At 39.4% G+C, this 15,387-nt stretch overlaps 1 protein-coding gene across 5 annotated transcripts in view; it reads left to right on the forward strand.

The window, feature by feature from the left end:
- The window catches only part of USP15 (ubiquitin specific peptidase 15), a 142,043-nt gene that overhangs the window by 118,222 nt on the left and 8,434 nt on the right, over nt 1-15,387 (forward strand). For 4 of the 5 annotated variants that reach the window (XM_054025313.1, XM_054025323.1, XM_054025348.1 and 1 more), the window contains 7 exons: nt 6,381-6,464; nt 6,570-6,664; nt 8,514-8,705; nt 9,970-10,085; nt 11,117-11,392; nt 11,788-11,858; nt 12,252-12,367. In XM_054025313.1, coding sequence (XP_053881288.1) covers nt 6,381-6,464; nt 6,570-6,664; nt 8,514-8,705; nt 9,970-10,085; nt 11,117-11,392; nt 11,788-11,858; nt 12,252-12,367 — 950 coding nt within the window. Of the gene's footprint in view, nt 1-6,380; nt 6,465-6,569; nt 6,665-8,513; nt 8,706-9,969; nt 10,086-11,116; nt 11,393-11,787; nt 11,859-12,235; nt 12,368-15,387 lie in introns of those variants that run through there. The other variant, XM_054025331.1, reaches the window with a different exon arrangement.

Genomic DNA, 15,387 nt, shown 5'->3' on the forward strand with positions numbered 1-15,387 from the left:
ATTGTTGGTGGTGCTCATGGAGCAGCAGCAGATGGTGGAACATCACTTCTGGACCTGAGAAGTGAACATTGACTGATGGGATCGTAATGTAGTCTTGAGATGGTGAGCAGTGGCTGCAGAACTTTTGGATGCAAAACGTCACATTCTGGGATCTGTATGCTGAGCTGTCCCCAGCCCTCCATTGCAGGGACAGCAGAATGAGAGCTGCACTGACAGTGGAGAAGTGAGTAGTAATCATACTGTGGAAGCTACCAGTGAGTGAGAAGTCATTTTGGAGTTGGAAAATCCCAAATGGGGGCCATTAATCATATTCTTCTATGCAGGTCTGTGATTCTACAATGTGTAGGAAATAGTGGATGGATTTGTAGCAGTGGTCTTCCCAAACTGCAATGAGGTGATATACGGTGCACACATCCCTATTTTGGCACCAGACCTCCTTGCCCCAGAGTACATGAGTAGAAAGGGCTTTTCTGTGGTTATGCACGGCCTTGGTGGATCACTGGGGACACTTCACTGCCATCTGTGTGTGCTGATATGAAAAGGTGCATGATTCTCGCATCTTTAAGAACATAGGACCGTTAGAAAGCTGCAAGCAAAGACATTCTTTCCCAACTCGCAGGTTGCCATTGGTGATACAGAAATACAAATCAGGTGTACGCCTTGCTCCTCTGGCTCATGGTGGCCAGTGGATGGCTTCTTGACAGCATCAAGGAAAGATGCAACTACCAGCTCACCAGATGCAGAATGTGGTTTTAGATTGAAAGGATGCTGGTGGTATCTACTCACAAGATTGGATCTAAGTAAGAAAAATATCCCAATGGTTATAGCTGCCTGTTGTGTCTTGGGAAATATCTGTGAGTCAATGGTGGAAAAGTTGCTGCCCCATGGCGCTTGAGTGGCTGCCTTCTGAGTTCGAACAGCCAGACAGACACAAGAGCCATTACAAGAGCTCAACATGGAGATATGCAGTTGAGGGAGATCTTGGAAGACCTCTTCAATGGTCAGCCACAGTAAGGTGCTGTGCTGGGTTGTGCTCTGGCCCTGAGGTTTCTGAGGGCTGTTAGGAATTTTGTAGTGTGAGTTGTACATTTATAAATATTACACTGTGTCTTTTGCTAAACATATAAATCATGCAGTGCTTGCTGTACATTTAATAATAATTACATTGTGTGTTAAACTGAATCTGAGTTCTGTGGTCATGTACAATTACAAGTAGTGCGTGCTTTGAGTTCTGCTTTGTATTCTTCAGTATGTGTTGTGAATTTAATAAAGATGAGTTATTTTCAAAAAACAAATCTACTACATAGTAAAAACAGTGCAAGAAATGTGCAAATAATAAAAAGACAGTATAATACAAACTTCTAGCATAAATTAACAGAACTTTAAAATTAGAAAGGCAGAAAACATTCCTGTCCATTTCAGTCCATTTTGGTTACACATAACACCAAGTGTGGCTCTCGTAAATCAATGTATGTGGACCTGTGGTTGTCCTTACCGTCCCCTTCCATTGAGTGGTATGAGTACAGATGTGGCCCCTGATGCCATGTGGAATGTTGGAGAGTATAGGAAAGTGCTAAAATGGAGTTCTCCACTGACTGCAAAGGGGGTGGCAAGTCCATGATTGTTGAATCTGTAGGTCAACAAGAGTATACAGCATTTGTATTTGGTGACAAAAAAAGACCCATTATATCCTTGTGCATCTCCCTCTCTTTTTTTCTGCTGGGACTCCTGGCCCTTTCTCTTGTCTGCTCTTTCATCCTCCATGCTGTCTGCTATATTGACTCCCCAGACCCTTTGTTCATGGTCCAGTGCAGCACTCGCTTGCAGAAGGTCACTGAACATGAATCTACTAGAATTCTTTAAGGGTGTCCACAAGCATGAGGACAAGAGTAATCCAGTATAATGTACTTAGATTTTCAGAAAGCCTTTGACAAGGTCCCTCATCAAAGGCTGCTAAGCAAAGTAAGCTGTCATGGGATAAGAGGGAAGGTCCTCTCATGGATCGTTAACTGGTTAAAAGAAAGGAAACAAAGGGTAGGAATAAAAGTTCAGTTCTCAGAATAGAGAAAGGTAAATAGTGGTGTCCCCTAGGGGTCTGTACTGAGAACAGTGGGGTGGCAAAATCTGCAGATGATACAAAGCTACTCAAGATAGTTAAGTCCAAAGCAGACTGTGAAGAGTTACAAAGGGATCTCACAAAACTGGGTGACTGAGCAACAAAATGGCAGATGAAATTCGATGTTGATAAATGCGAAGTAACGCACTTTGGAAAACATAATCCCAACTATACATATAAAATGGCGTCTAAATTAGCTGTTACCACTCAAGAAAAAGATCTTGGAGTTAATGTTGATAGTTTTCTGAAAACATCCACTCAATATGGAGTGGCAAGTCAATAAAGCTAACAGAATATTGGGAATCATTAAGAAAGGGATAATACAACAAAATATCATATTGCCCTACATAAATCCATGGTACATCCACATCTTGAATACCACCCTCTCAAAAAAAATATACTAGAATTGGAAAAAGTTCAGAATAGGACAACAAAAATGATTAGGGGGATGGAACAGCTTTCGTATGAGGAGAGATTAATAAGACTGGGACTTTTCAGCTTGGAAAAGACAACTGGGGAGGTATGATAGAGATCTATAAAATCGTGATGGGTGTGGAGAAAGTAAATAAGTGTTATTTACTCTCTCATAACACAAGAACTTGGGGTCACCAAATGAGATTAATAGGCAGCAGGTTTAAAACAAACAAAAAAGTATTTCTTCACACAATGCACAGTCAACCTGTGGAACTTTTTGCCAGAGGATGTTGTGAAGGCCAAGACTATAACAGGGTTCAAAAAAGAACTAGATAAATTCATGGAGGATAGGTCCATCAATAGTTATTAGCCAGAATGGGCAGTGATTGTGTCCCTAGCTTCTGTTTGCCTGAAGCTGGGAATGGTCGACAGTGGATGGATCACTTGATGATTACCTATTCTGCTCATACCCTCTGAAACACCTGGCATTGGCTACTGTCAGAAGACCGGATACTGGGCTAGATGGACCTTTGGTCTGACGCAGTATGTCTGTTCTTATGTTCTCCCTGGTCCTCTTCTTTCTCCTCGTCATCAGGGTCATGCGTTCCGTAGCTGTGGAAGGGGCACCGTTCAAGACCACAACAGCAGCAGCTACAGATAAACCAGACAGATGAATCATTCTATTTACAGTCACAACAGAAAGATATGTTTCAAAACTCCCTTCCCTTATTCCTATAAAAATTTTAATAAGACATGCTTGTTCGCACTTCAGCTTTGGCTCGACTCTTCTTAACACTGCTCTCTAGCCCCCACCATGATGAGAAGGGCCCACGAGGGGCAGGAGTCGGGGAATGGAGCAAGAGGGAAATAAGATTTGTTGTTGCATGAAAAAATGAAATATTGGCCCCTGTTGCCATGGTTACAAGTACAGGTCAATGGCACTGAGTACAGGCACTTTTTTCAAAAGGCAGTGGTGATTTTAGCTGATATGTCACTTCTGAGGATAACAAAGGGACAGAGAACACAGCTGCTGCTGGCATCCCAAAGCTGCCAGACCTGTATGCCACTAGCCTGTTTACTGTAGTGGTGTCTGCCGAAGTCATTGCGGACTTGTGTGGGTGAATGGCCTATTGCAGAAGAAGAAATAATGCTGCCATCTCTAGAAACCTTCAGGGGAGGATTGCTGCATATCTCCATGAAAGTTTCATCAGGCTCTCTCAAGAGGATACAAGGGACATTCCTGTGTATATAAACAAAATTGCTCTGTATGTCCCCCCAACCTTACCCTACTGGGACATGAAAAGCAGATAACACTTTCAGCCCCCAACTAAAACCTCTCCAGCGCATCATCAGAGATCTACAACCTATCCTGAAAGATGATCCTTTACTCTCACAGATCTTGGGAGACAGACCTGTCCTCGCTTACAGACACCCCCCCAACCTAAAGCAAATACTCACCAGCAACCACACATCACTGAACAAAACCACTGACCCAGGAACCTATCCTTGTAACAAACCCCGATGCCAACTCTGTCCACATATCTATTCAAGTGACATCATCATAGGATCTAATCACATCAGCCATACCATCAGGGGCTCGTTCACCTGCACATCTACCAATGTGATATATGCCATCATGTGCCAGCAATGCCCCTCTGCCATGTACATTGGCCAAACCGGACAGTCTCTACGCAAAAGAATTAATGGACACAAATCTGACATCAGGAATCATAATACTCAAAAACCAGTGGGAGAACACTTTAACCTGTCTGGTCATTCAATGTCAGACCTGCAGGTGGCTATCTTACAACAGAAAAACTTCAAAAACAGACTCCAACGAGAGACTGCTGAGCTGGAATTGATATGCAAACTAGACACAATCAACTCAGGATTGAATAAGGACTGGGAATGGCTGAGCCATTACAAACATTGAATCTATCTCCCCTTGTAAGTATTCTCACACTTCTTATCAAACTGTCTGTACTGGGCTATCTTGATTATCACTTCAAAAGTTTTTTTTCCTCTTACTTAATTGGCCTCTCAGAGTTGGTAAGACAACTCCCACCTGTTTATGCTCTCTGTATGTGTGTATATGTATCTCCTCAATATTTATTCCACTCTATATGCATCCGAAGAAGTGGGCTGTAGTCCACGAAAGCTTATGCTCTAATAAATTTGTTAGTCTCTAAGGTGCCACAAGTACTCCTGTTCTTTTTGCAGATAACACTATTTCTGTTCATTGCACCGCTACCGTTTCTCGTACAAGTAAAACAACGAAAAATCGATACCTGTGTCCTATTAACTTAAGAGTTGGGCTGGGCACCTCTTTACATTTAAACATTGTAAGGAAAAACGCATGCATGCATTTACACAAGATTCCTTCCCCTTCATCGGGCACACCCATGCATAGCTGTTGGGTCTGTCTAGGCTGTGGTGGAGTCTTGAATAGGTCCTGGCTTGTGGCATAGCTAGAAACCCTCACCCCCTCACTGGGTTTCCATCCTCCTGTCCACTGCAAGGGTCTCTGTCCAGACTCCTCCTAGGTGTCCACAGTGTCTGTGGGGTGCTGTGGTGAGCCTCATGCAGCGTTTTGTAAAAGCGTCAAGTCTGTGACTCAGCACCAGATTGATTGCTAGCCTCCTTGGCTTTGTATGCCTGTCACAGTTCCTTTGTTTTCATGCTGCAGTGTTACTGATCCCTTTTGTACCCCTTCTCCTGCAACCCCTGTGCAATCTGCTTGTCGATGTCCACATTCATATGACTGGTCTGTAGGTGTGCGTACACAGCTTCTTCTCCCCACAGGCACAGGAGATCCAATATCTCCTATCTCTCTAGGCAGGAGCATTTCTAGTACATAGAGCTGATGTGGTCGGTTAGACAGCTGCACACAAGGGAGAGCTGCTAGGTGTGCTTGCCAAAGTGGGCAGTGAGGAAAAGGCATATCAGAAATACACAGGAGTTTTAAAGAGGGTTGTTTTCTGGTCTGTGACAATTCCGGGGCAGTGGAATTCACAGTTGTGACCAGTCACTGTTGCAGGGAAAAGCTTTGTTGAACAGCTGCTGGAGAACTGTTAGAGTTGACATAGGTCATGCAGTGTCTGCACTTACACTGTATTGACCTTAGTAGGTCGACTAAACGTTAATGGCGTCCCTAGCCTCTGTTTGCCAGAAAATGGGAATAGGCGACAAGGAATGGATCACTTGATGATTACCTGTTCTGTTCATTCCCTCTTGGACATCTGGCATTGGCCACTGTCGGAAGACAGGATACTGGGCTACATGGACATTTGGTCTGAGCCAGTATGGTTGTTCTTATGGCTCAAAGTCATTTTGGGGAGGTGGTTGAACTGTGTTACCATAACAGGCTGCTTATGTTTGCTAGAGACAAATTTGAGTGTAGACTCATGCATAAATACGTCAAGGCAAGGCAGATTACTTTGACCTAACTTTGTAGAATAGACCAGGCCTAAGTCACTTTTGAAAATGGGGTATAGGTGTTTCTGAAAATTATTACCCTGTGTCTAAATACATTGCACGGTTGGTTTTTTGTATGGAAAAGTAGAAGTGGCTTCACATGAAATAGCACATTGTAGAATATTATATGTAATATTCAGTATGTTCACTTTTAGACGATTAAAACTGTGGATGTCCAAAATGTATTTGTACTAACAAATAAATGTAATGAGTAAATATGTTACATGGTAGGTTGTAAATTCCATGCACACTGAGAATCTAAATAAGAATTTAAAGACACACATTAAGGGGGTACACACACTGTGGACATATGACAACTTTTCTCAGGTGGCTTCAGTCCTTTAAGAGTGAGAAATTATCACATTTTGTTTTTTAGTACAAAGTAGTTGTTCCGAAAATTGGAAATATACTGGACCTTTGCACAGCACTGTCAACATTGTCTGGTGTTGCTGCAGATAAGGTAAGACATTGCTGAGATAATCATTTATACATAGCCCAATGTTAAATATTTGCATTGTTTTTAAACCAATTTAAGAGAGTGACTTAATTTTTTATTTCCTTTTAGATGATAGTTACTGATATATACAATCATAGGTTCCACAGAATATTTGCTATGGATGAAAATTTGAGTAGTATTATGGAACGCGATGACATCTATGTGTAAGTTCAAATATTCTCTTTTTCTTGTCAGGAAGTATTTTCATATTAAGTAGGGACGTCGATTAATTCCAGCTAACTCATGAGATTAACTCAAAAAAATTAATAATGATTAAAAAATTAATCACGATTAATTGCAGTTTTAATCGCACTGTTAAACAATAGAATTGAAATTTACTACATATTTTGAATGTTTTTCTACATTTTCAAATATATTGATTTCAATTACAACACAGAATACAAAGTGTACAGTGCTCACTTTATATTATTTTTATTACAAATATTTGTACTGTACAAATGATAAAAGAAATAGTATTTCTGTAGAGATTGTAGTGCAATCCCTTTATTGTGAAAGTGCAATTTACAAATATAAATATTTTTTGTTACATAACTGCACTCCAAAACAAAACAACGTAAAACTTTAGAGCCTACAAGTCCACTCAGTTTTACTTTTTATTCAGCCAATCGCTAAGACAAACAAGTTTGTTTACATTTACAGGAGATAATGCTGCCCACTTCTTATTTACAATGTCAGCTGAAAGTGAGAACAAGCGTTTGTGTGGTGATTTTGTAGCCGGCAAGATATTTACGTGCCAGATATGCTAAGCATTCATATGCCCGTTCATGCTTTGGCCACCATTCCAGAGGACATGCTTCCATGCTGATGATGCTCGTTAGAAAAAAATACATTAATTACATTTGTGACTGAACTTCTTGTGGGAGAATTGTATGTCTCCTACTCTATTTTACCTGCATTCTGCCATATATTTCATGTTGTAGCAGTCTCAGATGATGACCCAGCACATGTTCATTTTAAGAACACTTCACTGCAGATTTGACAAAATGCAAAGAAAATACCAATGTGAGATTTCTAAAGATAGCTACAGCACTCAACCCAAGGTTTCGAATCTGAAGTGCCTTCCAAAATCTGAGAGGGACAAGGTGTGGAGCTTGCTTTCAGAAGAGTTAAAAGAGCAACATTCATATGTCCGATATGGAAACTACAGAACCCGAACGACCAAAACAGAAAATCAACCTTTTGCTGGTAGCATCTGACTCATATGATGAAAATGAACGTGCATCGGTCCACACTGCTTTGAATTGTTATCGAGCAAAACCCATCATCAGCATGGATACGTGCTCTGGAATGGTGGCCGAAGGATGAAGGGGCATATGAATGTTTAGCATATCTGGCAGGTAAATACCTTGCAATGCCAGCTACAAAATTGCCAGGTGAATGCCTGTTCTCACTTTTAGGTGACATTGTAAACAAGAAGTGGGCAGCATTATCTCCTGCAAATGTAAACAAACTTGTTTCTCTTAGCGATTGACTGAACAAGAGGTAGGATTGAGCGGACTCATAGGCTTTAACGTTTTCCATTGTTTTATTTTTGAATGTAATTTTTTTTTTACATAATTCTACATTTGCAAGTTCAACTGTCATGATAGAGATTCCACTACAGTATTTGTATTGGGTGAACTGAAAAGTACTATTTCTTTTGTTTTATACAGTGCAAATATTTGTAATAAAAATATGTATAAAGTGAGCCTTATGCACTTTGTATTGTGTTGTAATTTAATTAGTATATTTGAAAATGTAGAAAACGTCCAAAAAGATTTAAATAAATGATATTCTATTATTATTTTAATTGTTTTATTGCATGACTAATCACGATTATTTTTTTCAATTGCTTGACAGCCCTAATATTAAGTATAAATTTGTGTGGAGTTGGGTTTAGTTTCAGGTAAATAAATTAATAGCATAGAAGAAACATGCAATAAACAGAAGTCTTGGTTTTCTGTCAGATTCTTCTAAATGACCTCTGTCTCACCTGCTTTTCTATTTTTTAAGATTTGAAATCGCTATCAACAGAACAGAGGATACAGAGCAAGTCATAATTCCTGTTTGTTTAAGGGAAAAGTATAGACACACTAGTTACAGCCACCATAGTGGTTCTTCGCTGTTTGGTCAACCTTTTCTTATAACTGTGCCTAGAAACAATACTGAAGATAAACTGTATAACCTTCTGCTGTTGAGAATGTGGTAAGAATATTACTTGAAAAAAAATTCAATGTAAATAACAGTAATAATCAGGTTCTGTAGATGATTGCTTTTTATATGCATTGTTAGGGAACTCTGATTAGATTTTCACAGGCAGTTATATTTGTTTTCTGTAATATAAGACTATATTTTTACTCAAGTTTTTAACCTCTTGAGAGCCAAACTAGACTTGGTTTTAGTTTGATTTTTGATGGCATTTACATCATCAAAAATTGGTGTCATGTTTGAAGGAGGGTGGTTATATTTGGGAGGGAAGAGGTTTTTTTTGGTTTTGGGTTTGTGAGGGGAGGGGGCATTGTTTAATCAGTCAGTTAGGGCTTGTCTACATGGGAAAGTTTCATCTGTTATACCAGAATAGCTATCCTGGTATAGCTGTCCCCGTGGAGACTCTTAGGCTAGGTCTACACTATGGGGGGGAGTCAACCTAAGATACGTAACATCAGCTACGCGAATAGCGTATCTTAGGTCGAGTTACCTGGCTGTGAGGACAGTGGTGAGTCGACCGCTGCTGCTCCCCCGTTGACTCTGCTTCCGCCTCTCGCTGCGGTGGAGTTCCGGAGTCGACGTTAGAGCGATCGGGGATCGATTTTATCATGTCTACACTAGACGCGATAAATCGATCTCCGATAGATCAATTGCTACCCGCTGATCCGGCGGGTAGTGAAGACATGCCCTCATTCTGGAAAAGGAACCTCCACACAGGAAATTATACCGGTGGGTGGATGAGGTAATATCTTTTATTGGACCAACTTCTGCTAGTGAGAGAGACAAGTTTTTGAGCTATACAAAACTCTTCTTCAGGTATAATTATATCAGTTTAAATTCACACCTTACCTTTATACTGGTATAACTTTCTCTTGTAGACATGTCCTCATAGTACTTGTACGAGGTGTACAAAATTTTTCTATATTTTTCTATATCTGACCAGTTATATAGACAATATGGTTGGGATACTAAATAAAACAGAAACTAATATAGAGCACAGGAGGTCACACACACAAAAATAACTCTGTAGAAAAAGCAAGAAGAAATGTGCTTCAGAAACAGTTTGTTGCAGCAATTGATATGAGTTAACTTTATTCATTTAGTGTAACTGTGACTTATTGCAGGAATACAGTACTTTGTAAGAGCATTTACACTACCTACTGTATTTTCAGTTCACCTATACTTTACAAGCAAATACACATCTTAAACAAAACCCAGTGGTATACAAATGCTCATTATTATTTTCAATTGTTTATTTTAGCCGATATGTGAAAACATGTACTGAAAGTGAAGACACTGAAGGATCCCTACACTGCTGTAAGGACCATGGTATCAATGGTAATGGCCCAAATGGAATACATGAAGAAGGATCCCCAAGTAAGGCTTGAATAGTTACATTTGTTTAATATTTTGCATTCAGTGTAAGATTAATATTTTAATGCCTTTCTGCTGCAAGTACTGTAATTCTCCCTTTTTCCTCTTTATTCTAACCACCCCCTCAAAGCCATCACATTAAGTCTGTGTCGCTGCAGGCAAGCTTAAGCTAAGGGCAGTGATAAAACTGATGCGAAGAGTGTTCATTGCAGCAGTTCCAGTTCTCACTTAGCAAGATTTGACTCCCTGGGTGTCAGGATAACGCATTGCTACTACACCACCAGACTAGCCCCCAAATTTATGTTTTAAAATTGGCAATTTTGAGGCTTAAAAGTCTTGATATTTAAACTTTTTTTTGAGTGGTGTAGCTACTTCAGGCTTCAAATTTACTAAACTCAGCTGGACTGTTATTTTTCTTCTATTAACTTTTAAGGAAATTTGTTCAATAGACAGTAATTGCATGGAACTTAGCAGAATTAGAGTGGCAGTGACCTGTTAGCTAGGAGTTAAACTCTTAAAAATGTGGTATCAGGTTTCCTTTTGCTGGTTGGACTCTTAGCATGTTCACAGACATCTGGGCTCAAAAGAAGAAAATATTTCTTTGTCATAAATATCTAGAGAGAGTTTAGTTGAAAATTCCAGTGTATGTGCTGATAGCATGAGGAAAGTGAAAAGAGGAGTGTGTGAGAACACTGGCTGAATGGGGAAACATTAAAGTGAAATTGAAAATGGCAGCAGTACATATGTAAAGTTGTGTGTAGAGTGAGGATGGGTCCTTTCCAATTTGTAAGAAACTGTCTTCACCTCTGGTATATGTGGAAGGAAGACCATATGAGGTACTTACCAGAAAATCAAAAAGCCACAAGTCCTGTGGAGTGTAACAAACATCTTACCATTCAGTCTAGATCTTGCTGGTTCTCCTAGTTTCAATAACAATTCAAAATTTTATAGTAGGAGGAAAAATGTGGCACCTTAAAGTGCTGCCTAAATGGAATGCATTGTCAGATTTGTTGAACTACGTCCTATTTCGTTAGGTGAAATGGAGACAGATGAACAAGATGACGAATCCAGCCAAGATCAGGAACTTCCTTCAGAGAATGAAAACAGCCAATCAGAAGACTCAGTTGGAGGAGACAATGATTCTGAAAATGGATTGTGTACTGAGGAAACTTGCAAAGGTCAACTACTCATGGGACACAAAAAACGATTGTTTACATTCCAGTTCAACAATTTAGGCAGTACTGATATCAACTATATCAAAGATGATACCAGACATATTAGATTTGATGATAGGCAACTTAGGCTTGATGGTAAGTCACTGGGGGATGGGTTTGGTTAAATTTGATCACAATGCTTTTTGTGTTTCTGGTACCACTTTCCTTGAACAGCTGTACCTTCTGTTGGTAGGCTACTCGTGTTTTTTTTCCCAGTACATACATATATGTATCTATGTGCTCATAGTCTGTCTTCAGGAAAATGTGTATCATCTCTTGTTCGAGCCAACAAACATTGTTCAGCTTGACATTGCAAGCTGTTGATTTTTAGAAATACATAACTTTCACACATTTTAATGAAACCAAATTTTGGATTTTCTTAAACTTGTATTAACAGTTATTTTAGTTTATTTTGATTAGTAATCGGTACAAATTAAACATACACTTTCAGATAATGTATTTTTGAGGGAAACATGTGTTTTCCTTCTTAGAAAGATCCTTTCTTGCTTTGGATTGGGATCCTGAAATGAAAAAAAGATACTTTGATGATAATGCAGCAGAGGTAAGCCATTTATTTTGCACTCCTTTTTCAGCAATTACTAAACTTTTATCATGCAGATATATGGTTTAATGCACTATTTATGTTAAGTGTAGATTTCTAGAAATATTTCAAAGAAAGAGTAGAGAGAGAGAGTGCATTTTGTAATAAACTAAATATTTTACCATAAAAGAAACCTAAAGAAAAAAACAACCTTATATCTATCAATTTCGGTGATCTGAGGCTTACTAATTTTGAAAAATAAATCTAAAAGTTGTGAAATTTAATTACATTTGAACACATTCTGAGTAGTTTTCCATATTTAGGTGCTTGTAGGTACTGCTCATAGTAAGACGATATCACTAAAATGAGTTTTGTTTCATTTGTTCTCTTAACTCAAGAAATACTTCTCTTTAGGATTTTGAAAAACATGAAAGTGTGGAATATAAACCTCCAAAAAAGCCCTTTGTGAAATTAAAAGATTGCATTGAACTATTTACAACAAAGGAGAAACTAGGTGCTGAAGATCCATGGTAAGAGCAAAAATGAAATGTGCTGAACTAGTTCTGTAGACAGTGTGTTTCAAACTGTGGTCCATGGAGCACTTGCTGGTGAGCTGCAGATTGGTCATGTGGTTCTTGCAGTCCTTGTTTCCATCTAAACTGCATGAAAACACAGCTAAAGATGCATTAAATATTTTCTTTACTATGTAAGCAATTGCTGTAACTGCTACTGGTATGTTATATGATTGCATATGGGAAGGGATACAGTCCATGCAAGCATGAATAGGAGGGGGGCTGGTCTGCATTACAAAACAATTTGAGAACTACTTCGGTACAGATTTGTAGTGAAGTGATTAGAATGAGAATGGTTCTAGCTGAGATTGAAAAGTTTGTCATCTATTAAATCTTTTCTACACAAACACTTACTGTGTGTTTATATTTATATATGAAAAGCTTTGTTCACGAAAAATTTCATTAGCGTGAGAGATTCTACTTGTTCTAGTGATGTCTCTGCAACTGGTAGAATATTTCAGACCAGTTGGACTTTTTAAATGTGCCAGCTGTGTAGTATTGTTGAATTTTCAAACCAACATATATATTATAAACTGCTGTTCTTCTATAAGGGGACATCTGAATATTCTCAATTGTGAGATGTTCCCTCAGTACCAATGAGCTTTGGGGATGTTTTAGAAAGCGGTGCGCATTGGAACCTCATGGGAGCTCTTCACAGCACCAGATGTTCAAGAGGCTCTGCAGGTGGCCACCTAATTCCTTCCTTCCTTCCTTCCTTTCTGCAGCTAGCTTCACTCTGTAACCAGAGAACCTTCCTTATTTTTTTTAACCTAAAATCTCCTGTTAGCTTGTTGTTGTAGTTTGGATTGTGTTCAGGTATAGTTTCTAGATCACTGTGCAGTTTGAATCCCAGGCAGACTCTGTTCCAGGGCATCTTGTCCAATTCAGAAGACGCAGACGAGAGAGGGGAAAAAAACATTTTTAAGCAGATTATTTGACACCCCTCCACCTTCCTGGAATCAAATATACGTAATTGCTGCCTGACCTGCCGCACGTAAGGCTATTTTCCAGTTTGTTGCTCAGCATGGAAGGCCTTTACAGCTCAAACTAAGGAGGACAGGCACTCTCTATTTTAGGACTTCCTCACAGTGGCGGCCTTACACATCAGACCCTGGAATCTGTCCTTTGGTCGGGACTTGTCCTGGACCCGTGCGGGGACAAGAATAGATTTTCATTGGATTTGAAGCAGTCCGAAATGAGGGGAAAGAAGCTTTTGGTGCTGTGGTTTAAAGTTGAAAGAAATCTGAGTCCAGTTTCAGACCTGCTCTGACAACAAGGAGTCAGGGCTGCATTATCTGAATCTAAGTGCTGGGAAAGTCTTGATTGATCTTTTAGTGTTTTGTTTGTGCTTCCACATAAACACAAACTGGCCAGTGATGTCAGGGCAGGTCTCATGAAGTACTGGTACATGAATCTCCTGGATTAATCATCAGATATCCTTAGCCAAGACCATCCCATTTTGGAGTCACTTAATCTTGCATCTTAGGTCATGGGACACTGACCTCTGAAAGGGTTCAGAGTATCTTGTAGCAGTCGAGGAAAAAAATCACATTGAAATGTTACACCTAGAAATGGAAAAGGTTTTCGCTGTGGCAGCAGATTAGAACCCGTCTCCATGCTGTGGTCTACTTAATGTATTATGGACTGTTTAATATAACTGAAGTTTCTTTGCCTCTTCATCTAATCAAAAGTGATTTGTCTACCATCTCAACATACCACATTCCCACTGACTATTGTAAAGTCTTCAAATATCCCATCACATGGAGAACATGTCCTGATGGGAGATGTCAATTTAACGCTTGACATAGTTAATGACTGTGCCCTTTGAAACTTTGGGAGAGTCCACTTTATTCCATTAGTCGCTAACGACAGCTTTCTTAATCAAAATTAGAACTTCAAGAAAGGTGAGTGACTTGTAGGCTTTGATGGCTGATCCTCGCTTTGCCATATTCCAGAGGCACAAAGTTGTCATAATCATTCGTGTTCATCCAAGATACTTATCTTAAAAAAAAAAAAAAAAAAAAAAAAAAAAGGTGACAGGTTCCATCTAAACCAGACCATGTAATATCCTGGATTTCTTTCCAAAATTTCATTCTCAACAGGGAAAGGTAGATGCCCACACCCTTAATGTTAGAATCATAGAATATCAGGGTTGGAAGGGACCTCAGGAGGTCATCTAGTCCAACCCCCTGCTCAAAGCAGGACCAATCCCCAACTAAATCATCCCAGCCAGGGCTTTGTCAAGCCGGGCCTTAAAAACCTCTAAGGAAGGAGATTCCATCACCTCCCTAGGTAACCCATTCCAGTGCTTCACCACCCTCTTAGTGAAATAATTTTTCCTAATATCCATTAAGAGGGCTTGGAGATTTTTAATTAGATAAAATTAAAGTTACCTGCACTTTTTTTTTTGTATCTTTTGGAAAGCAGTGTAAGAAGAATGTCATTTCCACTTAGAGCCTATCAAAATGCACATATGCTGATTGTGGGTTTTTCCCTCTTTCCCTCTTTTGGCTGGGAAGTTGGTGCACTTATTTTTGTTTAAGCTAGATTGTGTTTTTAATGTATATCAAAGGCACCCAGAGCGTTTTTTAAACATTTCATAGAAATCTAAATTAAAAATAAAATTGCCCTTTGGCTTTGATGTCAGCACCTGGTAATCTTGGAGCTCAGGCTTGTAGGGCTAAAGCAACATCATTGACCTGCCTCAGCAAGGATTCCATCATAGAAATATTCAAGACTATTCTACCTGGAGTTTTTTTCATGCAGCACCATTCTCTTAACTTGTCATCTTGATATGATGTTTGCTTTGGGAGGGCAGTTCTGCAGTCCTTTCTAATTAGAACTCAGCCTGCCTTCCTAGAAGTTGTGCTGTTACTTATATTCGCCCACGTGGAAATATGCAGAAGCCGCTTCAAAGAAAAGATTATTTTTCATGATTCCTACCTGCCCACCTTCCCTACTTCCTTGGAATTGTATTC

The sequence above is a fragment of the Malaclemys terrapin genome, chromosome 1 (genome assembly GCF_027887155.1).
Source record: "Malaclemys terrapin pileata isolate rMalTer1 chromosome 1, rMalTer1.hap1, whole genome shotgun sequence".
In the NCBI taxonomy this organism is placed as follows: domain Eukaryota; kingdom Metazoa; phylum Chordata; order Testudines; family Emydidae; genus Malaclemys; species Malaclemys terrapin.